This window comes from Anabrus simplex, chromosome 6 (assembly GCF_040414725.1).
Source record: "Anabrus simplex isolate iqAnaSimp1 chromosome 6, ASM4041472v1, whole genome shotgun sequence".
NCBI classification, from domain to species: Eukaryota; Metazoa; Arthropoda; class Insecta; order Orthoptera; family Tettigoniidae; genus Anabrus; species Anabrus simplex.
The window spans coordinates 120845657-120873229 of NC_090270.1; the positions used below are offsets into that span (position 1 = coordinate 120845657).

General features: G+C 40.4%; 1 protein-coding gene across 1 annotated transcript in view; it reads left to right on the plus strand.

Annotated features, from left to right (window-relative positions):
• The first annotated feature begins 1359 nt into the window (after positions 1-1359).
• LOC136875532 (dipeptidase 1) overlaps positions 1360-27573 on the plus strand; it is a 139001-nt gene continuing 112787 nt past the window's right edge. Inside the window, exon 1 of the mRNA XM_067149077.2 lies at positions 1360-1458. Coding sequence (XP_067005178.2) covers positions 1404-1458 — 55 coding nt within the window. The 5' untranslated portion in view covers positions 1360-1403. The remainder of the gene's footprint in view (positions 1459-27573) is intronic.

Here is a 27573-nt window from a genome sequence, read left to right on the forward strand (position 1 = left end):
ACAATCACAACAGTAACATTTGTGATAATTGTTAAGATATTATAAGTTTTGTTTTTTACTAAACTGGAAACAATACTTCTATACTTGCTCAATAACCTAACTAATTAAATTGTTTCCCAGGTAGTGGTCGTGGTATTTTTTGTTTTAAGAGAAAGTACTATTGGGCAACATTATCAGAGGGAAAAATTGAAGGCGTCCGACACTTCGAAAAATGAAGGTATTGGCCAAAGAAAGACAAGGGCCACAAAGGGCGTGAAAATGAAAGACTCCCAAGGCCTCGGAAGCTCTAGTACGCTCGGGGATCGGAAAAGAATAGGAGTTCGGAAAGTTCCACAAATAATCGGAAGTAATACCAGGACTCAGCTAAGGACCCCGTGGTCCACAGTCCTAAATTATGATACTCTGGGGCACCGTTTAGTCACCTAGTACGATAGGCAGGGGATACCGTGCGTGTTATTCTCCCCCGCCCCCCACAGGAGAAAAATTCGTCGGTGTTCGGGCAGAAGGCCTTATCTCGCAATGCTCTTCCTATCCATTATTTCCCTTAAGAGCTGGTCACGCCTCCCAGTTATTCGGTAAAGAATAAATCGTGTAAGGTATTAAGTTTTTAACGTCAGCTACACGTTATTTTCTAGCCAATATTTTCAATATATTCTCAAAAGCAAGCGGTCCTTACCTTACATTTTATTGGAATGTCATGTGTTACCTACTGTTCAGAACTCCTAGTTGGGGTAATTGTGACTCCCAAACTTGTCCAGACTTCTTCAGGTATTTCAATCGCAATGAATAAGTTTTCCCTATACATGACAAGTCTACCAACCTGTTAATGTTTCCAAGAAATATTTTTGTGAACACCACATAATTCTCCAGTGGAATAATACTAATTCAATAGAAAATTAACCATTTCAATTGAAAGAATATTAAACTACAGGAATTTATCTACATATCGAGAAGTAAATTGCTGCAATCCAATATTTCGTCTGAATACCGTATGTCCTAAATTCAATGCATTTGCCCAGTTGGTAACTATAAATATTAAAATGTCTGCTCGTTATGTGCAGAAACTGTTTCTAAAAGTGGGGCCTTACTGAACCTCGCCGCGGGCGCTTACGGGCAAAGTAAATTGTAGTATTAGTCACAGCCATCATCGACACTGCACTACGCTGTTTTTCACGTGAAATAGAAAGATTGTTAGTATTTCGTTCCACTCAAGTCGTGCATACAACTTTACGACCATATTTATTATCCTCAGTAATGACTTTCCCCATATACGTAATACCTCAATTAGATACTGGCGGCTCAAGTGGAAGACAAGTTAATCCTCTAATAGTCGCTGTTTTACAGTCATACCTCACCTTACGTCACAAGATAACAGTTCGTATTCTCCTTTAAAAAGGTGATGGATGCAAACTCCATTGTTTCCACTGGACCGCGTCGACCAGCACATCACTACTGCGAGTAAGTTCATTGACCTTTATTATACCTTTTAAAAAAATCTATTGTTGCTGTTACTTAGAAGCGAATCGTGCAAGCTAAACTTAGAGTAGAAATTATGACACTGTATTGAGGGAAATGGAACTTGAAAAGGTTTTGATGTCCAACATTTTCAACTGAACTTCTATGTACAGAATCCTTTAAAATCACAATCGAAAGTGAAGCTGTAAGAGTACCGAATTCTTGAAAAGTGAAGGTAGCAGAAAAGGGAAGGTAAGAGCCCTGAACATGGATTGTGGAGATGTCATACTCCAGTATAAAATGACAGAGAATAGCTTGACTCATTAGCGTAGCACTGCCATGCTCAACTAGAATAGGTGAGAGGCCCTGGACTTGAAAGAAATCAGGTTCTACGAAATTTTATTATTTTGTATTGTATGCGTAGGACAGGGATTGTGTATTTTTTTTTTCTGTAGGTAACTTTTCAGCCAACACATACCAAAATCCGTTTGTAACATTATTGTCTTCACCACCTTTGATATTACAACCGCCTTCGCGTCCGTCATAAACAGATTGAACCAATTCTTGTCATTCTTCAACCTAACTCCTCCTCTTGTTAAATTTCACCAAATATTTCTATTACCAAGCTCACCCAGCATTTCGCAATTCGTACTGCAATTTAACCATCCCACCTTCAACATTATCCTGTGTTTCAAAATGTTCCGTTTTCTTTCTTTCTTTGGATCTCGTAAAGTCCATGTTTCAGTCCCATATATTACTACACTCTACACAAACGTATTTGGGAATATCTTTATAATACGCACATTAACTTCTACTAATACACAAGTTTTTATTCTGTCCCTGAAGGGGGCGGCGGGCCTCTCGGACGGTAATGCCGTCTCGCAAGTCAAGGAGATTTGTGGTCATTAAAGGAGATGTTCGGAGAAGTTGATGCGTTTGTTGACTGTGCCCCATACTAGGCACTGTTCCGGCATTCGCCTTAGTGTAGGAGAATGGAAAACCACGGAAATCAATCTCAGGACAGCCGACCGTAAGGACCAGCCCCTCTCCATCTCCCGATTACGGAGCTGTAGAGCCAGGGTAGAGCTGCGGGCACCGCTAAGCCGAAGTCGGCTCTACACCCACCGACCATGCGTATTTGTATAACAAGTACTGTATATTCTTCTTCGTCAGAATTTCTTCGTTCGCTTGGGCTAGTCTAAATCAGCTCCGGTGTTGTTCTTGACGTGTTGCTCGGTGCTACGCAATGAAGTGACTCGATGAAATTTTAAAACTTGACTAGACTACAATTTTAAAATGGTACTAGACAGGATTCTATTTAGAGTAAATTAGCATTCGTGCCCGTTCTTCCCACGCGAATGAAAGTCCGCTGGGACTTAGACTGTAAAACCGTCCGTTACAACCATCACTCTCCCTTATTAGTCCCCCTGTCGAAAAGGTGCATGTGAGTACCTTTCTAATAAGGCTGGTAGATTCCCATTAAGGTTGGTTATGTATATTTTGTAGGAGTGTAAAACCACTGTTTCGATCTTCCTATAAATCGCCTGTCAATTCATGAATTTAGACATAATATTGGCCCTAAAACCAACCCATGCACAGGCAGATTCTAAATACTGTATGAAGTTTGGTAGAAGTTCATTATATCGGGCAGTTTTCCAGTTAAAAGAACTCAGACAAATAGACAAACGACACACAGGCAGACAGACACCAAAGTTAGTTTTTCTTTTCTTTTCTTGCAAGTTGCTTTATGTTGCACTGACACAGTGAGGTCTTATGGCGACGATGGGACAGGAAAGGGCTAGAAGTGGGAAGGGAGCGGCCGTGGCCTTATTTAAGGTACAGCCTGGTGTGAAATGGGAAACCACGGAAAACTATCTTCGGGGCTGCCGACAGTGGGGCTCGAACCCTCTATCCCCCGAATACTGGATACTGGCCGCACTTAAGCGACTGCAGCTATCGAGCTCGGTACACCAAAGTTAAAAAATATTACTACATCTGAAACGGATAACTGTACGAAAATTTCGCCAAATTTTATTTATATAGATATCTGCTTCATGGCTTCTGATATATGATAGGAAGTTCTGCCACCCATTTGAGTTAACTTATTTCTTCCTCCACCTGCCACGATCTCCTCCAAATATCCTCTTTCTGACTTTTGGCTTAAAACACGATAATAGAGACAGTAAAGGATCTATTCAACCGCTTCTCATAACACACAGAAGTCCATACTGCATGGGCGCCCGCAAGGCGGGAGGGCAGTTGGGGGGGGGGGGGCTTGCCCCCCCACTGGAATTGTAAAAAGGTTGATATTCAATTGTTTAATATCATACCAGATTATTTCATAAACTGGACTTACTGACAGTCATCCAGCATCTGTTACAACCGGAAATGTCTGTAAACAATTTAATGTTGCTGACGTTATTTTGGTTTTTATATTCAAGAAAATTGTTAATGCGCCCCCCCGGAAAAGATCCTGCCATGCCATACTGCACTCTAGAACGATGTCTAATAGACTTACTGTTTGGCTACTTCAAAACGAATCGGTGCTCTTTTTCTATTTAAATTAAGAGTCCCATCATACTCCATGATTCATGCGTCTCCTGTTGGCGACCTTCCACGCACTACCTGGACCCTGCTCATACACCAGGACTTTCCAACTCGAGCACTTAGTGCTGGGGCGCACCAGCGCTTCACTCAGCAGCACCGTTCCCCTCCTCCCCCACCTGCCCCACGCAGTGGTCGGTGCATGTGTACGTAAAAGACAGTACATTCATTCTCTCTCTCTCTCTTTGTGTGTGTGTGTGTGTGTGTGTGTGTGTGTGTGTGTGTGTGTGTGTGTGTGTGTGTGTGTGTGTGTGTGTCATTCTCAGTAGAATCTATTCGATAGAATAGAGAGTGGAGCAGTTGATTTCACCTTCGTTAAAAATGTCGTTTAATCCTTCATGGGTGGATTCATATTTTGTTCTCAATACCGAAGGGAAAACTCAATGTTTAATTTGTCATGTCATTTTAAGCATAAAGTATTCAACCGTGCGACGACACTACCTCAATAAACATGTTTCCACCTATGATGACATTGTTGGCGCAGCAAGCACCGAACAAATTGCTAAGTTAAAATCGGAATTGCTAAGTTCTTCAGAGATACGTACAAACTTACTCATTACGAATTGTTTTACATGGAATTTAGGAGATTTATTTTCATTTTTGGTTTTGTATTATTAAGAACTGTTTAGAATTAGATGCGCTGCTAAGAAAACACACCGGGCGAGTTGGCAGCGTGGTTAGGGGCGCTCAGCTGTGAGCTTGCATCCGAGAGATAGCGGGTTTGAACCACACTATCGGCAGCTGAAGATGGTTTTACGTGGTTTCCCATTTTCAAACCAAGAAAATGCGGAGGCTGTTCCTTAATTAAGGCCACGGCCGCTTCCTTCCCATTTCTAGCCTTTTCCTATCCCATCAATCGCCATAAGACCTATTGCAAAAAAGAACCCACAAAGATAATTATTTTAATTATTTTATCTCCCTGTCCCACAGATATTTGAACCCAACACTTTAGAAGGCGCAGTTCGAGCACGTTGTGGCTATTGTTGCTCTGAAAATTGCAAAAAAAAAAAAAAAAAAAAAAAAAACAGATATTTTCAATTCTGAATTTAAATAACTGGAGAACTATGACTTCTCTATCTGATGCGGACTTAGAGGCTGTACTTAGAATGTCTACTGCCAAATCGATTGTACCCATTATTGGTAAATTAGTTGCCACAAAACGATGTCAGCATGGACTTAATCGCACGTACATATTAAGGCAAACGCAAAGTATGTACAGAATAAATTGTGTGTTTATGTGTTCACAGAACTGTCTTATATAATATTGTTTTCATAAGCTGCGCGCTGACTTGACGACCTGTGGTTCTGCCTCTGCCATTTCCCCTCCTTCCCCCATCACCTCAACGGTGCTACAGCAGAGTGCCGGGGCTGCTGCCAGGGCCAGCCGGGGCCGTGGGAGCACCTCAGTTGGAATCGCTTGTCATACACTATGTTCATGGCAGTGGACACTTATGGTGGAGCAAATCGTACCGCCATTGTTGTCATTGTTTATGAGTCATGACGAAGGATGTCAAATTGGAGGAGTTTTCTTTAGGTGTTGTCTGAATTTGAGTCTGCCAGATATAGCGCTGGGGACAGGCCTATACAGGATGGTCGGAAACAACATAAACGGGGCCTATGAGCGTTAAAAGGTTGGCCATACTGATAAATAATTTGAAAATAACAATTCGATGTCTCACGCCGTTGTAATTTTATCAGCTGCTCAAGTTAGCCAATCAGATCGCCCTGCGGGCGAATTCAAATGGGCTTTGCGAGGCGGTGTTGCTAAATCTGTACGACGCTTAAGACCGGCTTAAGAGCATCAATCGAAGGAAAAACTTCACCAGGGATTTGAACACGGATCACCAAGCTGGCAGGATCACGCTATAACATTGCTATTTGTTTTTTGTTTTTCTACGTCGCACCGACACAGATAGGTCTTATGGCGACGATGGGATAGGAAAGGCCTAGGCAAAGGAAGGAAGCGGCCGTGGCCTTAATTAAGGTACAGCCGCAGCATTTGTCTGGTGTGAAAATGGGAAACCACGGAAAACCATCTTCAGGGCTGCCGACAGTGGGGTTCGAACCCACTATATCCCGAATACTGGACACTGGCCGCACTTAAGCGACTGCAGCTCACGCCATAACAAGTCCCTACGATGAAACTGGCTGAAACGTCCGGTGTGTTTGTGTTTGACGCTGATTTCTTGGCATGGCTCTCAAACAGTTAAAACAGTTAAAAACCGATTCTACCATCCCACAGATCTACCTCTGCTTCTCTTATCCGAGTTCCTTATTCTCCCACGTGACCTCTCCTCCTCCATTTCTCTCACATGTTCCTCTCATCGAAGCCTTTTCACTTGTACGGTTCCGTCTAGAGAATTCAATCCTAACTTAGCTTGTAGCTCTTCATTGTGAGTGTCCTCGTGCCACTCTGTCTACCTGTTTGCACCAACAATCACTCTAAATTATTTCACATCGAGCTCGATAGCTGCAGTCGCTTAATTGAGGCCAGTGTCCAGTATTCGGGAGATAGTGAGTTCGACCCCCACTGTCGGCAGCCCTCAAGATGGTTTTCTGTGGTTTCCAATTTTCACACCAGGAAAATGCTGGGGCTGTACCTTAATAAAGGCCACGGCCGCTTCCTTCCCACTTTTAATTCCTCCCTGTGCCACCGTCGCCATAAGACCTGTCTGTGCGGTGTGACGTAAATCAACTTGCAAAAAAAAAAATTAATCTTTCACAACTCTATGAGTAATTAGTCTATCCAGCTTACGGATGTGACATCTTGAGCCCACACAACTTTCACTCCCGTACAACAATATCGTTCTAATGTCAAGCAATATAAGAATCGTTTCATCTTCAAACTCCTATTACGATATGACGTTGATCTAACTACAAGCTCACTGGATTGCTTTAGCTACACCTTAATTCACTTTTTTTTTTTTTTTGCTAGGGGCTTTACGTCGCGCCGACACAGATAGGTCTTATGGCGACGATGGGATAGGAAAGGCCTAGGAGTTGAAAGGAAGCGGCCGTGGCCTTAATTAAGGTACAGCCCCAGCATTTGCCTGGTGTGAAAATGGGAAACCACGGGAAACCATTTTCAGGGCTGCCGATAGTGGGATTCGAACCTACTATCTCCCGGATGCAAGCTCACAGCCGCGCGCCTCTACGCGCACGGCCAACTCGCCCGGTAAATTCACTTTTACTTACAAGGGAAATCATTGAGGTTTTACACCTTATTTCAGTTCAGAGTTTGTTCGCGGGTAGTTAAGCTAGAGCACACTTCAAAAGTGAAAATCGTATGTGGCCACATTAGTATTTAGTGGTGTTTCTTAAGGTTGAAAGTGCCATGAGTTTCTGCACAGCACATCTTCACAAGTATTTTCACTAATTTCAACCTTAAAAAACAGCATTAACCCGAGAATGGTGGCGCTGGGTCACCATGACCCAACACCACACATTTCTGCTTTTAATTCCTCAACCGACCAAAATAACTGCACTTCCCCCTCCTAGTACCTTCTTGGCACCTCCCTCTTCAGACAACCCGGTCACCATGTTTTAGTTCGCGTTCATTCGTTGGGCATTGTCTGGGTCACAGTGACCCATTGTCATTCGTTCCGTGTCCAGTTTGCTCGTACATGTGTATTTTATCAACATTTTATCCTTAATTTAGCTGCAGTCTATGCTCATGTAGTGTTTTCTTGCAATGACAAATGAGGGAACAGGCGTATGGTTCGCAGGAAGTTTCTCAAGTTATTAGGACAAGAACTGGTTGTGGATTTTATGTCATTGAGACTGCAGCTGACGAGTCTGCGAAAGATTATGAGTCTGAAATCTCATTATATTCAAAGAAGATGAGGGAACTCACACGAAGGCAACAGACCATCAGGAAGGTCCTCGAAAATGGAACAGATGTGAGTTTTGTCTCAGAAGCAAGGACACAAAGTCATATCATTCCTGTCCAGTTGGTATCAAGTATGTTTGTGGAAATCACGGGTAGCTGATATGTAATGACTGCGTGTAATGCACACAATTTGACACACTATTGTCTAAACAAGGCGACTAGAAATAACGTATTCACAACAGTATACCAGAACACCAAGCACTTTGGTATTTTTATGAGCCAGTTCTAATTGGTCGCATCAGAAAACGGATGGCCCAATCTCAGTTCAATTTGGAGTGATCTACAACTTTGGTTCTATGACGTTTCGTCGTACATCGTCTTACATCTTAGATTTATCTCAATTTCTCGATTAAACCTACATTTTGCTGGTTTAATAATGTTGTTGTAGATTGGTTAATAAACACATTTCATTTCGATTTTAATTTGAGAACGTCTGTAAAGGTATGTCAATGTGTATGGTTTATATAAAAATAATGGTTTTTAAAAACATCCACATTCAAAACACTGGGATATGGTACCACCATTTTTGTATGCAGTAAGGGCGCCACTAGCGCCAGGTTAAATAATATATTAATAATCATTTTGTGTGGCTATTTCTAGCCGAGTACAGCTCTTGTAAGGCAGACCCTCCGATGAAGGTAGACGGCATCTGCCATGTGTAGGGAACTGCGTGTTATTGTGGTGGAAGATAGTGTTATGTGTAGGGTGTGAGTTGCAGGTATGTTGGGAACACCACAAACACCCAGCCCCCGAACAATTAATTCCAATTAAGGTTAAAATCGCCGACCCGGTCGGGAATCGAATGCGGGACCCTCTGAACCGAAGGCCGGTACGCTGACCACTCAGCCAACGAGTCGGGCGGTTAAATATTAATCTGGACACATACTGTTTTCACTTCTAAAATGTATACTATCTCTGCTATCGGCGAACAAACTTCGAATGGAATCTAAGAGTGGCACCTCAAATAATTCCCTTTTTAGTATACTACCATTCTAATAGCATTATAACTATAATTTGAGAACGGACACAGTGCTTCTCATGTAAATGGGTATATACACCAAAATCGAAAATAAATCAATAAGTGCTATTTCTGCGTGAAAAGCAAAGTGTAAATCAGTAAAGAGGTATATTCATTAAAGTGAACAGAAATTAGCATCAGCAATCAAGAATGAATAAATATTATTTGTAACAGTAATTTATATAAACATTTCTAAGTCTGACACTGTGTTTCATAACAAAATATATTAAGAATTGTTGCTAATATTTTGTTATTTTCATTTATGTAGCAGGAGACTACCTGGAAATAATGTAGTATGAATTATTATTATTATTATTATTATTATTATTATTATTATTATTATTATTATTATTATTATTAGTTTGGGGGCTATCCAGTAGAGGTGGTAAAAACAAGTTTGGTTTATCCGGAAAGATATTGGTTCGATTCACCATCAGGAAGCCGATAAACTTTGAATCGATTCTTACAATTCTGGAAAGATATATGACCCCAGCGTTCACTCAGCCTACACTAGAAATCAGTACCAGATTAATTCCCGAATACAAAGACGGCTGAACATAGAGCTAACAACTCCATTCCTCTTAGCGCAGACTCCAGATAGTGGAAGCATTTTACGTTCCGCTCCCTCAAGGGCTTTCACAACCTTGCTTTCCTTTTCGATGTAGATAGAGTCCTGTTTACAAAAACGACATTGTGTCCTGTTACAAACGGTAGGGTCAGATGGAGTACTTCCATCCATCTCATTTCTTATCCTTGTTATGAGTACCAAACTTCTTGTTAATATTCCTGCAACACAATGTTCCATAAAAAGATGGACAGTCGGAATTATCCTACCTCATCCCGTTGATTTTTTGTTGATTTTGAGATAGGCCTATGCCCCCTTTTACAAAAATTGGCACTGTCTCGCCTCAAAAACGGTATCAGGAATAACTGTTCTTTTTTGTTTCGTTTTGTGTGAATTTTATAGTAAATGCATATTTATAAGATCGACACAGTATTTCCTCATAAATGATATAAACACGACTATCGAGTTTTGTCGACATAAAAGTATATATCACTTTATTCGATTGACACTGTTGTCCTTCACAAACGGCTTGTAATGACTGTTAATTTTCTTTTGATGTACTGTGTATACAAATTTGGAGACTGCGTAGCCGAAGCGGTAAAAGCAAGGTCGAAACACTCAAATGGACGTGAGAGAACCGAGAAATGTAAAACTGAGTCTTCGGCTTCTCTTAAGGAATATGCCTCTGGGGTTCGCTCAGCGTACACCAAATTTAAGTACCAGATTCATTTGCAGAAGAAACGGTGACAAGGTAGAGGCAATCCATTCTTTCCCACGTGCTGCCTACTTGACGGATAGTGGAAGCCATTTGTTTACATTATCTCACAAGTTTCTTAAATAATGATTTACACGATTCAAATACCGTTAACCGAGCTCGATAGCCGCAGTCGCTTAAGTGCGGCCAGTATCCAGTATTCGGGAGATAGTAGGTTCGAACCCCACTGTCGGCAGCCCTGAAAATGGTTTTCCGTGGTTTCCCATTTTCACACCAGGCAAATGCTGGAGCTGTACCTTAATTAAGGCCACGGCCGCTTCCTTCCCATTTCTAGCCCTTCCGTGTCCCATCGTCGCCATAGCACCTATCTGTGTCGGTTCAACGTAAAGCAACTACCAAAAAAAAAAAAAAAAAAAATACCGTTAGTTATTAAATTCCATAGGGTTTTATTCATATGTTTGACGAGTTTAACTATTAGACGAGTGATAGATGATTTTTTTTTTTTTTTTTGCTAGAGGTTTTACGTCGCACCGACTCAGCTAGGTCTTATGGCGACGATGGGATAGGAAAGGCCCAGGAGTTGGAAGGAAGCGGCTGTGGCCTTAGTTAAGGTACAGCCCCAGCATCTGCCTGGTGTGAAAATGGGAAACCACGGAAAATCATCTTCAGGGCTGTCGACAGTGGGGTCCGAACCCACTATCTCCCGGATGCAAGTTCACAGCCGCGTGCTCCTAACCGCACGGCCAACTCGCCCGGTGATAGATGAATTAGTCAAGTTATATTCCTTGATTATAGCGTGGTGATCCAGTGCATTAATATGCTAAGATTAGGCAATGTTATGCATTTACTGCGTGTGATTCTCAATGGATTCAAAAGATAATAGGTAATAACATGTTCTCATTAACTCATTGCGTGTTCATTTTGTATTTAGATCATAAAATGCAGGGATTTTATCTAACTATAAACTTTATTAACTGCTCTTATCTTGCTTGCGAACATTATAACATTGGTAATTACAAAACCATTTCTAGGCTTCATTTCTTTCTTGAGATGTATTACGACAATGATAGATTAAGATGAAAGTGAAGGTCAATGTAGAGTTCTGAGAAATTGGTCTGGAGGTTTAGAACTTTTATTACCGCGCGAAATGGCCGTGCGGTGAGGGTATCGCAGCTGTGAGTTTGCATCCTGGAGATAGTGGGTTCGAACCCTGTGCCGGCAGCGCTGAAGATAGTTTTCCGTGGTTTCCCAATTTTACACCAGACAAATGCTGGGGTTGTACCTTAATTAAGGCCACGGCCGCTTCCTTCCAACTCCTTGGCCTTTCCTATCTCATAAGACCTATCTGTGTCGGTGCGACGTAAAAAACAAATTGTAATAAAAATAACTTTTATTTTCATGAATCGTGATGGATTCACAGCTTGTGAGATGTATGTGTCTGGAGGGAGTTGGGGATGGAAAAATCGAGTCCTTACCTTAGTCCGAGATTACTTCCAAGCTATTCTATTACATCTGTCCTGATCGATTCATATTCAACCCGAATGATACTTCCCCTTTGCTCATGCGATTCTACGATCTACCCCGAATAAACTGGGAGGTGTCATTGCATTAGTGATATTCATTGCAATTCTTCATATTCCCCCTTTTACTGCAAACAAAAAATCCGTGGAATCCAATTTTACCCAATCAACCAAATTCTATTTTGATCTATAGCATCTATTGTTATCCTCCTAACGTGAATTGCTGCTCGACCTGTAGAAGACCCATATATTTTAACTGGTCAAATCCTCGCCGTCCTATATTTCCTTTATTATATTATAAACCCACTAACCTTTTACATTATTGAGATAATATAGAAAATTAGTTATTAAGCTTATGAAAGTATATGTTTTGAAAACATAAGGTAGAAATTCAATTCTTCTATTAACTTTACTAAATAAAATACATTAAATAAGCAAAGAAAACATAAAAACCTTTAACCCTAAAAAACAACAAAAAATTAAGTGACAAAGGTAAATAAGCCTTTCATGCCAAATATATTAATTTATCGTATCGAAATCGAAGTAGAGTCCCTCGAACCCAAATAAATATAAAAGCTAAAAATGTTAACTTTAAAAATAAATAAATTGATAAAACATAAACACTTTCGATCTCTCCCAATCCTACGGTAGCATTGTGAAAAGCAGCCACTGTGAACTTCCGCTCACGTTTCGCCACGAGCCTGTGCCCATAATTCTTCATGCCCCGAGCAGTGAGTGGAGATTGTCACTGTAAGAATAATTGCTGCATGATTCGGTTCCTCTCAATAAAGAGAATAGCTTTGTTATTTTGATAGAAGAAGCAGAAGAAGTCAGATTTGATAACATTTACTTCTGTGTTGTAATTTCACGCGCAAAAACATGTAGTTTGCATTATTATTATTATTATCATTATCATATCATCATCATCATCATCATCATCACTGCCGGGCTCAGTAGCTCAGATGGCTATGCGCTAGCCTTCGGAGCTCAAGTTGGTGGGTTCGATCCCGACTCAGTCCGGTGGTATTTGAAGTTTATCCAGATACATCACCCTCCTGTTGGTAGATTTACCGTCACGTACAATAACTTCTTCGGGACAAAATCCCAGCATCTGAAAAAACCATAAAATTAAAAATATTCACCAAGCGAATTGGCCGTGTGGTTAGGGGCGCGTATTTGTGAGCTTGCATTGAAGAGATAGTGGGTTCGAACCCCCATTGTCGTCAGTCCTGAGGTGGTTTTCCGTGGTTTCACATTTTCACAGCAGGCGAATGCTGGGGCTGTACCTTAATTAAAGCCACGGCTACTTCCTTCCTAGCCCTTTCCTATCTCATCGTCGCCATAAGACCTATATGCGTCGGTGCGACGTAAAGGCAATTGTAAAAAAAAGTCAAGCTCTTTAGGCTTTTCCAGTTTTTCCACAAATTTGGTTTCCTTCTTGGATAATAATTTTTGATGTAATAGCCAAAGGAGGCATTTATACTAGTGGAGGTACATGCTTCCCCTAGAGCACTGAAATGCATTGCCCTACATAGGAGGCTTGCAGTGGTGTCTCAACGACGCACTAGCCGCCAGCGTCTTCGAAAGGTGTAGCAATCCAACTGGTGAACCCACTGCAACACTGGGGCGAAACGCTGGTAACTTAAAGATTGAAAAGGCCTACACAGCATGAATACCTTTAACATTCGCAAATGATGAAATAAAAATTACAGTATGGTTTCACTCTGCGAAGTGTCCGGCTCCGTGGCTAAATGGTTAGCATGCTGGCCTTTGGTCACAGGGGTCCCGGGTTCGATTCCCGGCAGGGTCGGGAATTTTAATCATCATTGGTTAATTTCCTTGGCACGGGGGCTGGGTGTACGTGTTGTCTTCGTCATCATTTCATCCTCATCACGACGCGCAGGTCGCATACGGGCGTCAAATCAAAAGACCTGCACCTGGTGAGCCGAACCCGTCCTGGGATTTCTCGGCACTAAAAGCCATACGTTATTTCATTTTACTCTGCGTAAAACAGTTAACAAGACGTAAAATCAATAATATTCATTCATTTAATATCTATATATTAAAAGAGTTTACTAAAAACAGCTTCCCAAATCCGTCCGTCCGTTCTACTGGACCGATTTACTTCATTTCGCTTTTACTCTCTCTGGAATTACCTGCCGGTGAATGACGAAACATTGATAGGTCTCTAAGTTAAGCCAAATTTGAATAATCATAAAATCATATCATTAAATGATCACTGCACTAATTTCAGGCTAAGGTTTACCCTAACCCGAAATACTCTCTGTAGTTAGCAGGTTGCTAATCGTCTAACACTTCCATTAATTTTCTGATATACGTGATTTTCATCTTTAGTAATGTCACTGTATCCAGGTCAAGTCAGAGAGTATACACTTCCTCTGATCACGGAAGAATACCATTCCTTGCTATAGTTGGGCCTACGAAAGTTGAGCGGCGAAAGCAGTAACTACGAAGTACGCTGCGTTGTCATAATTACCTCAGTTTGCGGCATATCACTCTTTCATACAGGTTGAGTATTTAATCAACTGTGTCGGTCTAATGAAATTCAATAAACTTTGACCTGTTCCTATGCTCGTGCAAATTATTCTGGCATTTAAGACAGAACACACCATTGCCGATAAATATAAGATTTAATATTCACTAAACTGGCAATAACCTCAACAAATGCACATGTCAAATAGATAATAGAACTAGTCACTGATTAATATACAAAAAATACCAACAACGAAAATAATATTTAGGAAACAAACACTTAAATTATTACATAAACCAACAACAACTAACGCAGCTAACACAGTACCACTCCGAATAATATCACAAAAGCAACTGAGAAGAAGCCAACCCACTTGGCGATAGCGTTCTTAAATGTGGCATCTCTGTTATCGTTGCCATAGCAACAGGCCATTTTCGAGCAGCGTTAGTCAACTTTTTCTCGCCGGTGGCGCTAAACGTCAGACTTCAACTCTCGTGGGCCCAACTATAGATACTCTTTGATTTTCTGACCTTTCCCAGCTTCCAAATATTTTCAACAGATGGCAATGTGTTCCTGATAACTTACACGCTGCTAAGAGAAGAACGTCTACTTACAAACAGATCCCATCATGACATACGCCTTAGACATTACCTGGGAACACCTATCGAAGGATAACCTTAATACAATAGAAAGCGTAAAGGCCGTGTATCTTAAAAATGTTCTCTGCCTGGCAAAAAACGCTCTTCGAGACTAACCTATGAACTTACAAAACAACCGTTTCATATAGAAGAACTGCGATTAAAAATATCACTACGACACAATACCAAGCTTTACACCAAGAACTGCAGGAGAGAAAAAGCGAAATATATGGATAGATTTTTACCAAACAGACGGCGTGAATTCTGACTACGAACTGCGGCATACCATAACGCGCTTCGTATTAAATGTTCATAAAACCATTGAAAAGGGCATATCAAGACGAATTATCTGACCTATTTATAACGAATGTTGCGGAGCAGCATGGGTACTCTAGTTATTACAATTCAAATAACACCGAACTGGACAGTATGTGTTTCCGTATCTCGGTTTCACGCACTAAAGAGAACTGGATTATTCTTTCTTTTATACATCGAGTTGAGCCTCTATGGACTACATGGTAACAACCAACTTCATTTTAGAGTCTAAGGTCTTGTCCTTGTTCCGGCTTTGACATCCTGCCAGTATCTTCTGAGCCCAGCGACTAGAGCCTGTTTATACTCTTCAGACAAAGGTCCCTTTCGTCTTCTGGAATGTGATGCCATTTTGAAACCTTGATAGTTGTTCACCAATCTTCTGAATGCGTTCCTGTCAGGAATGTCTTGGTCTGAAATACCAATCTGCCTCAGATCTTTTTCGCATTCCTGGAACCATCTTGGCCTTGTTGCCTTAGATTGAATAAAATTCCATATTCTTTTTGTTAGGCGATCATCAAGTAGTGAATATGCAAGATAAATTAAAATATTATAACCACCGCCGTGGCGGTGATTATAACCAAATGGTCCGCCTATTCAATACAACATATAATTTATTATACTTAGTACATGTTTTGTCCCCTAAGACACATCATCAGCTATATTAAATTAACATTAATATAGCTGCCTCTGTGAATGCGTGGTAGAGTGTCGGCCTCCGCATCCCAAGATAACGGGTTCAAACCCGGCAGAGGTAGTCGGATTTTTTAAGGGCGGAAAAATGTCCATTCGACTCTCCATGTCGTACGATGTCGGCATGTAAAAGATCTCTGGTGACACATTTGGTATTTACCCGACAAAAATTAATTAAATCTCAGCCATAGACGCCCAAGAGAGATCCGCCGGACCTAGAGTAAAACGGAACGCCGAAATTGACGAGCAGACAGCCAGATGGCGTCAAATCGAAATGTCTGCAAATGGTAGCTGAGGCCATACGATTATTATTATTATTTATTAACATTAATATATCACAATACAAAATAGATATTATTAAAACTGGAAAGACACATTCAAATATTGATGTATGGTTACGACAATTAAAATAAGATCTTAGAAATGTTGTTAAAATTGTCATATGATGCCTAAAAACAATTGAATTGTCCATTATACTCTTGATGATATTCTTGGAAAACACCAGTTGCGTTTTCTAAAATCTTAAATGATCAATTGTTGTGAATAGCACACTTGTTTTATATCTCTTGATGAAAGATGTGTTAGATCTTGGATATGCATTTCTTAAATAGTATATATATTGGTATTTAAGAGTATAATACGAGGAACCCAAGTCGGAATTTTTAGCAAGTTGAAGAGCCCTTTCTCGCGACAATATTCCATTAATCCGGTATCTCTTAGCGAAAACCTACAGCCTGTTTTCCAGTCAATGACCGGGTCAGGGTTGGAATGAATGAAGCCCCCGTCTTGCGACGAGGGTAGGAATTGTGCCGGCTGCCGAAGCCTGTCGCACTCCTCTGACACAATGAATAATGACTGACAGATTGACAGATGAAATGAAATAATAATGGAGAGTGTTGCTGGAATGAAAGATGACAGGAAAAACCGGAGCACCCGGAGAAAAACCTGTCTCACCTCCGTTTTGTCCAGCACAATGGAGTGACCGGGATTCGAACCACGAAACCCAGCGGTGAGAGGCCGACGCGATGCCGTCTCAGCCACGGAGGCTTCGCCAGTATCTCTTAACATCTGAAGTAATTAAAGGAATGTTACAGTGTCTACTTTTTGCCAGGAGCTTCGAAATTCGGCGGGTGGGCGAAGATTTCAGTTACGTAATATCAGATTTTTCACGCTCCTACTTGAACAGTCGATTCCATTACAGACTGCCTTCACAAGAGCAATCGATTACCAGAGAATCTGATTTTAAGAGAGACTTGTTACGCAACTGTCTACTGCAGATTTTAGAGGAATGACGAGGCGGTCTCGAAAGTTGTTCCATGAAAAGAAAATTGCAATTCTTCTCCTGTCGTAGGTGAAAACGTTATCGATTGATGAGTCTCAGTGACATAAAATAATTATCATTTAGATGTAAGTCATGTATCAACATAGAACAGAGAAGAAACTGATACCAAACTGTTATACGCAGCTAGGACGTAGTCCCAACATTTTTAATAAAAATTCAATGTTAAGCCATGACTAATCCCAATTTTCAGATCACCCTAAAATGAGTAGTAGATTCATTGTGTCTACAGCCGATTTATCTCGGTTGTGTATCTAAAGGCAAGGATATTACCGTGCAAAACTCACACGCATCAAAATTCAAATGTATAGCCCGGTGACTTGGAAAGTAGTCACAACAGCACGGAGGTGTACATATTTAATGATGTGTGGGTGTTGCTTACGTAACTTGGAAGGAGTTATCCAAGTTGGGTAACGACTACAATCTTTAAAACCTGCTCGAAATATATAATTCAAGAAAAGAGAACTTTCGTCTTTATATCTTTTTTATAGTATTCTTTATCGCTTAAGAAGTTGGAATTATTCGAAATGTTTTCTTCAGCTCACCGCCTCTTTCAACGATACTTGTAACATGTCTTTGTTTAACGTTGAAAACATTTCTTAACAGACACCCAACCCATACTATGAAAAACGTGAAATGATCCAATTTCCCCAATTGTGCCGAAAGTTGAAGGGCTAAAGGGTCCAGAAAGGTTTTAAATTATGAGTCTTGGATAGCTCTATTAAAACTAGAAAAACAAATTTCTAAATGCAGTTCCGGAAAAGCAGCATTAAATCACTCGTTCCTCTACTCGTTCCGTTTTTATTCACATTAGCGCTCGTAGTGGTGAAACTCTGCATTGACTCACATTAGCGCTCGTAGTGGTGCTTAAGTGAAACAATGCATTGACTCACATTAGCGCTCGTAGTGGTGCTTAAGTGTAACAATGCATTGACTCACATTAGCGCTCGTAGTGGTGCTTAAGTGAAACAATGCATTGACTCACATTAGCGCTCGTAGTGGTGCTTAAGTGAAACAATGCACTGCCTCACATTAGCGCTCGTAGTGGTGTGTAAGTGAAACAATGCATTGACTCACATTAGTGATAGAAAAAAATGTAAACTGCTAATCTAATCGACCGGATAACGATCATTAAGAGAAGGATTGTAATTTTTAGGAGTTTTTTTTTGTTTGCTAATTGCTTTACGTCCCACCGACACAGATAGGTCTTATGGCGACGATGGGACAGGAAAGGGCTAGGAGTGGGAAGGAAACGGCCGTGGCCTTAATTAAGGTACAGCCCCAGCATTTGCCTGGTGTGAAAATGGGAAACCACGGAAAACCATTTTCAGGGCTGTCGACAGTGGGGTTCGAACCTACTATCTCCCGAATACTGGATACTGGCCGCACTTAAGCGACTGCAGCTACCCAGCTCGGTAATTTTTAGGAGTAAACAAAGAATATACGAGGGTCGAGTCATAAGTCATGGCGACTTTTTATTTTCTCGCGAACAGGAGACAACACGGAAAATCCAAGATATGCAATTGTTAATATAGGGCTTGTACTTATGCATAGTGCCTGAAGACAAATTCTGACTTCAGGAGATTCTCGTAGGAAAGTGACAGAACACAGGCCATTGGTAAACACTGTTTTATTATGGTATAGATAGCAAAAGACAGGTCTCCACTGGTTACAGACCTTCGAAATAATCACCCAAAGTTTCCACTGTGCGTTGCCAGCGGTGGGGCAGGCGCTGAATATCATTCGCTGCATGTGTATCGCTAACGTGTGACACCTCTCTCCGAAATTCTACTACGATGTCCTCTTTGTTATAAAACCGTTGTCCACGAAATGGCTTCTTGACTTTGGGGATTAGATCATAGTCACACACCTAATGCTTCCCGCAGCTCTGCATGGCATTGGTGCATTTCTGCCGCGGAGAACTGCTATTTTAATGTACGATCATTGCTCCTGCTTGTTGACTTCCGTTTTGTGACGCTCTCACTCGCATACACACTAAAATTCGGGGCATGCTTAGACCCACACTGTTGTTTACATACACCATCTAGTGGCATCATACGCAAGTACATACTGTACGTTTCCAAATGCATATCTTAGATTTTCCGTGTTGTCTCCTGTTCGCGAGAAAAAAAATAATTAGTTGCCATGACTTATGACTCGATCTCCGTATTCTCGTACTTCACTATATTTTATTTACCTAAAATTCGTAGTTCATATCCCTGGGATGTTTCCAACACTTAGTTGCTCGCCTGAAGGGCTAGAACTGTGGATTTTTTTAAATATATAACCCTTTCACTCCCGACACATATACTATGAGAATACGGGTGCGTAATTGCCATTTCCTAAGTGAATATGGTCTAAATAATACCAAAAAAATTTTTTTTCGCATTTACAAACGCCACTAGGGGTATTTCTTGACCCCTCACAATTGTGCGTATCAGATTCACTAAGGCAATGAGGATGGTTGAGATCGTGCATTTGTCATCCTAAAATGTGTTTCGTGAATGAAAAATCATTTTTTGCCATCATATCATTAATTGAAGTAAAATTTTAATAGTTTGTAACCAGAAATATAACAAATTATAACAACATAAACATTGACTACAGCAGGGTAAGTGTCACTTTAGGATTTGTCTTCATAACAGAATTTCTGCACTGCATTAGTATGTCTACTTCACTGAGTAGAACAAACGGAAACAATTATTGTATTTATTTAAAAAGAGGTAAACATTGCATTTCATGCATCGTGTGTGAGATCTCCATTGGCAGCAATGAAGTGTGCAATATAGTGGCGTCTTCAAATTATCTACAACTGGATAATTTACAACTGGATAATTTTCAAAACCATCAAGTCGTTTGTCTTTTTCGGGCATACCTGCAGGTATTTCTTGTGGGGGAGAAAGTTTCCCATTCTGCTCACAGAAATCATACCTTTTTCTCTTGGGTCCACCTATAATGTACTCTCCAATGGCCACCCGGAACATTAGTAGGTCCATCATCTCTTCTGGTACCTTCCCGTTCAAGTAGCAATCCGTAAATTTGACTCACCGAAACTGGATTTCTTCCTTCTATAGAAATAAATTCAGGACCAGGTTTACATTTAAATGTCTTCTTAGACCATGAGATACTTGGCGAAGGAACTGGGTTCACTGGCATTTCTATTTCAGATTCTGAACTAGAACCATCTGCACAAGGTTCTGGTTGCCATGCTGACTGGTCATCACTGTCATCAAATTTCTCAATATCTGACATGTCTAATTAATCTTGAAGAGCCCCTGGATCATCTAGGAGGTTTTCTTGTGCACGTAGTTTATCTGAAAAACTACAGAGACCTTGAAGTACATATATCTTAAAATTAGGGGCAGATAGTACAGACTGTAATGTAAATTAAAACAGTTACAACTACGTGAAAATATACTGCCAGCAAGTAAAAATATGGTTCGAGTCTGTAATTAGTAATAGGAACAACAGACAGGTAGCTAGAACTACTTTAATAGTAATAAATGCATGTCTGACGAACTTAACCTCAAAGCCGAGTGGTACACGTACACTCCCAACACTCACAAACGTGAGTGCATAATTCATTGAAGAACTGAATATCCCAAATACTTTTAGATTGGAAATAAACGTATATAATTTAATTCTAGAGAGTATTAAGTTAATAATTTATAACGATATAATAATTAAAAGTAAAAATTGACTAAAATGGAAACATAATTACCTCTTTGTGCCATCTTGTCACAGAGCAAGCAATGAGATTCCTTGTTTTCAACTTTGATTCTGAGCTATACCGCCAGACTGCAGTTGTTTCACATAAACCACAATCCTCACTTTCGTGTGAGAGCGGAGTGAACGAAGTCAACAAAAAATATTTGTATCTAGGCAATGTTAAATCTACACTCACAATTGTGAGTGCAGGGAGCGAAAGGGATAATCTGCTTTACGTCGCACCGACACAGATAGGGCTGAAAGTGGAAGGGAAGTGTCATTAAATAAGGTACAGCTCCAGCATTTGCCTGGTGTGAACATGAGAAACAACGGAGAAACTTGTTCAGTGCTGCCGACAGTGGGGTTCAAACCCACTATCTCCCGAATGCAAGCTCAGAACTGGCCCCCCTAACCACAGGGCCAACTCGCTCGGTTATCGTCTTTTAACTGGTCAGCCCACACATTACTAATATATAAATTCTGATTATTGCCCCCTCATTACAAAAATGCTTATTTATTAAGTTATTGTTTAGTCATTTTTTGTCTTTCCCACTTGTTTTCAATTTTGCCTCATTCTTTTGTCATTTTCAGCAATTCTTTTCATAGAAACCTCCGCATGTCAGTATTAATCTTTCGAATATTAAGCGAGAATCTCCCCTACTACTGATCTTCGCAATTGAATTTCCTAATCTACTTCCACCAGCATAATACACGCTGCAGCAGCACCCTTGCTATCGCTCTCGGCATAGCCGTTCCTTTGTTGCGAATGGTCCTAGAATGTGGAACCTTCTTCTGGATTGGATCATGTTTATTCAAGGTAAGGTCCCTAACTAGATTAAGGCGAAACCAGAGCGTGCATTTAAAAATCCCAAACATATCATTATTGTAATCATAACCAATCATTTATCTATCTAACTCAACGTAATGCAGTGATATTAGGGCGTAGTTTCATCTCCCAAAAATGCTAATCATGAATACGAACACCCGCTCACAATAATGATTAATTTGAACATAAAGATTGACAATCATTACGAGATCTCATTGTGCATAACCCGCTTGAGTAAAACAACCTACATGATGATAATCATTGCCTAATTGCGTTGTCGTTGATACTCATGTGTCGGACACAATGCCATACATGACGTACATATTAGGAATGTTTACATTTATTTTCGTCGGTTTGGTCCAGACAATAATGCTTTTCCATGAATCGACTGAAATAAACTGAAATTAAATGATTACTACTACATTACGCTGTCCTGAAGACGCTCGCATCAACGCGAAAACAAATGCACAACAATCCTCACACATACCTTAGAGGATCTATCTAACCTAACAAACAATGGATGATATGGATGATGAAATGACAAGACATAAGATCAACACATTATATACACATTCAAATATCAAATCAAAGTATCACATGATATCTAATCTATGTACTAATTAATTACTATGTCCATGAAGTGCTACTCTTAACCTATGCAAGATATCATGGTACACATCCTCGTACACTGCTTCGTAACTAATAATCACCATCATAACCGTAATATGCACATGCGTATGTGACATATATATCCATTAATACCGCTTGACTTCAAAGTAAAAAGTGCTTCGTGGTGGAACGCTTAGTGAACTATAAGCACATCTCACACGAATTCCATTACTCTCAACACACAGCACATTTCAATATAAGGAGCAGTCAAGTACACACAAACTCAACACAAGCTTCGATCGCATATCACAGTATCACACCGCACTGACTTATTATCTACCACGATAAATATCAACATCACAGTCACTTAATATTCGCTTGGCATACGCATTATAACTTATAAATTCATATAACGTCGTCTCATGTATTCATTATCACTCGTAGCTTCACCTTAAATACATCACTTACCTGTTAATTGTCTTCTTGTAATACCACGATATGCCGTAATTGCTTGACCATCATTAATAACCATGCTGTGATTAATACTCAACTTACAATTCGCAATTAAATTCGCGATGTTCACTCGCAACATTACACGCAACAAACCACGTCACCCTTACCTGTGCCGTAGCTCGCCTTTACTTCACAACGCAGATATGCATAGATTATACACCAACACATGTCACATATGCTCGCATAAAATCGTTAACCAAGCAGCACTTACGATACAAGTTGATATGAACAACGTCGAAGTCGACTCCCTACAATAAAAACCACACACGCACATAATACCGTGTAAATTCAAATATCACATCGCCAAACGCGTATATAAATCCCTACATGCCAAAAGATTCAGTATACCCAATCGCTTATTGTGTACCTATTCTCACGCTTCAACGAACTACCTCAGGACATCACTTATCACTACATAATTACATCTTACTACTAATAAATTAATTAAAATCTACCATGAAAATGCGTTATAAATATCTGGATGTTTATTGACTTGCATACCAGGGTATAGGGATACGCATGATCCAGGAAATCCTCCCCGTAACCACGCCATTGCCACGGCCGGAACCCGCCCTCACATTTTAGCCTTGCATATTATTACACAGATTCATTCTCCAAACCATCATATTATTCACAATCAGAGCAGACCTGAAACAATCTAGTATTAGATTAACAAGTTCACATACAGCCATTATTATATTCAACAATAACATATACTCCTGGATATAAGTAACTATTGACAAGATACCGACATTAAAGCCTTCAATGCGTCGTTGATTTTATGTAATGGCTTGGCTTTCACACGACTTCTAATATTTCCTCAGTATTTGCCAGTAATGACACAGATTTAAAATATCCGACGTAGGCCTATATTATGATTCCTTTTCATAACTCCGATAATGTACACTTAGTTTTCCACAAATATTTCGTAAAATCTCCTTAATTCAACAGCTACAATTTCAAGCTTCACACACGCCGACAACAAGCCAACAACAATAACAATGATCTGTATTCCGCCTTCTCATTATAACAAAGACATGGAACAGTAGTATATTAACTTAGATGTTGTTGTTGTTGTTTGAGTCATCAGTCCATAGACTGGTTTGATGCAGCTCTCCATGCCACCCTATCCTGTGCTAACCTTTCCATTTCTACGTAACTATTGCATCCTATATCTGCTCTAATCTGCTTGTCATATTTATACCTTGGTCTACCCCTACCGTTCTTACCACCTACACTTCCTTCAAAAACCAACTGAACAAGACCTGGGTGTCTTAAGATGTGTCCTATCATTCTATCACTTCTTCTCGTCAAATTTAGCCAAATCGATCGCCTCCCACCAATTCGATTCAGTATCTCTTCATTCGTGATTCGATCTATCCATCTCACCTTCATCATTCTTCTGTAACACCACATTTCAAAAGCTTCTATTCTCTTTCTTTCTGAGCTAGTTATCGTCCATGTTTCACTTCCATACAATGCCACGCTCCACACAAAAGTCTTCAAAAACATCTTTCTAATTCCGATATCAATGTTTGAAGTGAGCAAATTTCTTTTCTTAGGAAAGCTCTTCCCTGCTTATGCTAGTCTGCATGTTATGTCCTCCTTACTTCTGCCATCGTTAGTTATTTTACTACCCAAGTAACAATATTCATCTACTTCCTTTAAGACTTCCTTTCCTAATCTAATATTTGCTACATCACCTGCCTTCGTTCGACTGCACCCCATTACTTTTCTTTTGAACTTATTTATTTTCATCTTGTACTCCTTACCCAAGGCTTCATCCATACCATTCAGCAACTTCTCGAGATCTTCTGCTGTCTCAGATAAAATAACAATATCATCGGCAAATCTCAAGGTTTTGATTTCCTCTCCTTGGACTGTGATTCCCTTTCCAAATTTCTCTTTGATTTCCTTTACTGCCTGTTCTATGTAAACATTGAAAAGGAGAGGGGACAAACTGCAGCCTTGCCTCACTCCTTTCTGGATTGCTGCTTCTTTTTCAAAGCCCTCGATTCTTATCACTGCAGACTGATTTTTATACAGATTGTAGATAATTCTTCGTTCTCGGTATCTGATCCCTATCATGTTCAGAATCATAAATAGCTTGGTCCAATCAACATTATCGAATGCCTTTTCTAAATCTACGAATGCCATGTACGTGGGCTTGTCCTTCTTGATTCGATCCTCTAAGATCAGACGTAAAGTCAGGATTGCATCACGTGTTCCTACATTTCTTCTGAAGCCAAATTGATCTTCTACCAACTCAGCTTCAACTTGTTTTTCCATTATTCTGTAAATAATATGTGTTAAAATTTTGCAGGCATGAGATACTAAACTAATGGTGCGGTAGTTTTCACACCTGTCAGCACCGGCTTTCTTGGGAATAGGTATAACAACATTCTGCCGAAAATCAGATGGGACTTCTCCTGTCCCATACATCTTGCACACTAAATGAAATAACCTTGCCATGCTGGTTTCTCCTTAGGCAGTCAGTAATTCAGAGGGAATGTCATCAATTCCAGGTGCCTTGTTCCTATTGAGGTCACTCACAGCTCTGTCAAACTCTGACCTGAAAATTGGGTCTCCCATTTCATCAGCATCAACAGCCTCTTCATGTTCCAGAACCAAATTATCTACATCTTTACCTTGATACAACTGTTGGAGATGTTCCTGCCATCTTTCTGCTTTGTCTTCTTTCCCTAGAAGTGGCTTTCCATCTGAGCTCTTAATATTCATACACCTAGATTTCCTTTCTCCAAAGGTTTCCTTGATTTTCCTGTATGCAGCATCTACCTTTCCCAGGACCATACAGCCTTCGACATCCTTGCACTTCTCCTTCAGCCATTCTTCCTTAGCTACCTTGCACTTTCTATCCACTTGATTCTTTAATCGCCTGTATTCTTTTCTGCCCTCTTCATTTCTAGCATTCTTGTATTTTCGTCGTTCATCAATCAGGTCTAGTATCACCTGAGTTATCCATTGATTCTTAGTTGATGTTTTCTTCCTTCCCAACATCACTTCAGCAGCCCTACTGACTTCATTTTTCATGACTCTCCATTCTTCATCTATAGTGTTTCCTTCAGCCTTTTCATTTAGTCCTTTTGCAACATGTTCCTTGAAACAATCCCTCACACTCTTTTCTTTCAACTTGTCTAGATCCCATCTTTTTGCATTCTTTCCTTTCTTCAATTTCTTCAACTTCAGATGGCATTTCATGACCAACAAGTTGTGGTCAGAGTCCACGTCTGCTCCTGGGAAAGTTTAGCAATCCAACACCTGGTTTCTGAATCTCTGCCTAATCATAATGAAGTCTATTTGATACCTTCCAGTGTCTCCAGGTCTCGTCCACGTATACAATCGTCGTTTGTGGTGTTTGAACCAAGTATTGGCAAGGACTAAATTATGATCAGTGCAGAATTCAACCAGCCGACTTCCTCTTTCGTTCCTTTGTCCCAATCCAAATTCTCCTACTGTACTACCTTCTCTTCCTTGGCCTACCACTGCATTTCAGTCTCCCATCACTATTAGATTCTCGTCACCTTTTACATATTGTATTACATCTTCTATCTCCTCATATATTCTTTCGATTTCTTCATCATCCGCTGAACTAGTAGGCATATAGACCTGCACTATTGTGGTAGGCATTGGTTTGGTGTCTATCTTGACGACAATAATTCTTTCCCTATGCTGGTCGTAGTAGCTTACCCGCTGCCCTATTTTCTTATTCATTATTAAAACAACTCCTGCATTTCCCCTGTTTGATTTTGTGTTGATAATTCGGTAGTCGCCTGACCAAAAATCTTATTCTTCCTGCCAACGTACTTCATTTATACCAACTACATCTAACTTTAGCCTATCTATCTCCCTTTTCTGATTCTCTAACCTACCACAACGATTCAAACTTCTAACATTCCACGCTCCGACTCGCAGAATGTCAGTATCCATCTTCCTGATGATCGCCCCCTCTCGTGTAGTCCCCACCCGGAGATCCGAACGGGAGACTAGTTTACCTCCGAAATATTTTACCCGGGAGGAAGCCATCATCAGTACATCATTCATACAGAGAGAGCTGCATGTCCTCGGGAGGTAGTTACGGCTGTAGTTTCCCGTCGCTTTCAGCCGTGTAGCAGTATCAACACAGCTAAGCCATATTGAGTATTATTACAAGGCCGTATCAGTCAATCATCTAGACTGCTGCCCTTACAACTACCGAAAGGCTGCTACCCCCCTTTCGATGAACCATTCGTTAGTCTGGTCTCTCAACAGATACCCATCCGATATGGTTGCACCTGCGGCTCGGCTATCTGCATCATTGGGACACGCAAGCCTCCCCACCGTGGCAAGGTCACATGGTTCGCAGGAGGAACTTAGATGTAGGCCAACTATTTAATCTCAAAGAACATAACATTATCAATCGATACATGGGTGTCGCCACCGTCACACTTACAGCTGTCGATATTTTATTTTACATGATACTAAACTATTTCCGTTCCCTTTGGTTTCGTCGCATATAATACACGTTATAATTTACATACAACTTAAAATTAACCTTATATGTCTAAAATTATACATCCTCGCGCTCAAAAATGAATATATAAAGTCCGTTCCTTCACCTTCACTTTCCTGCGTTCGCGAAATGTATAGATGAATGGAGGTCCTGACTGTTTCGGCG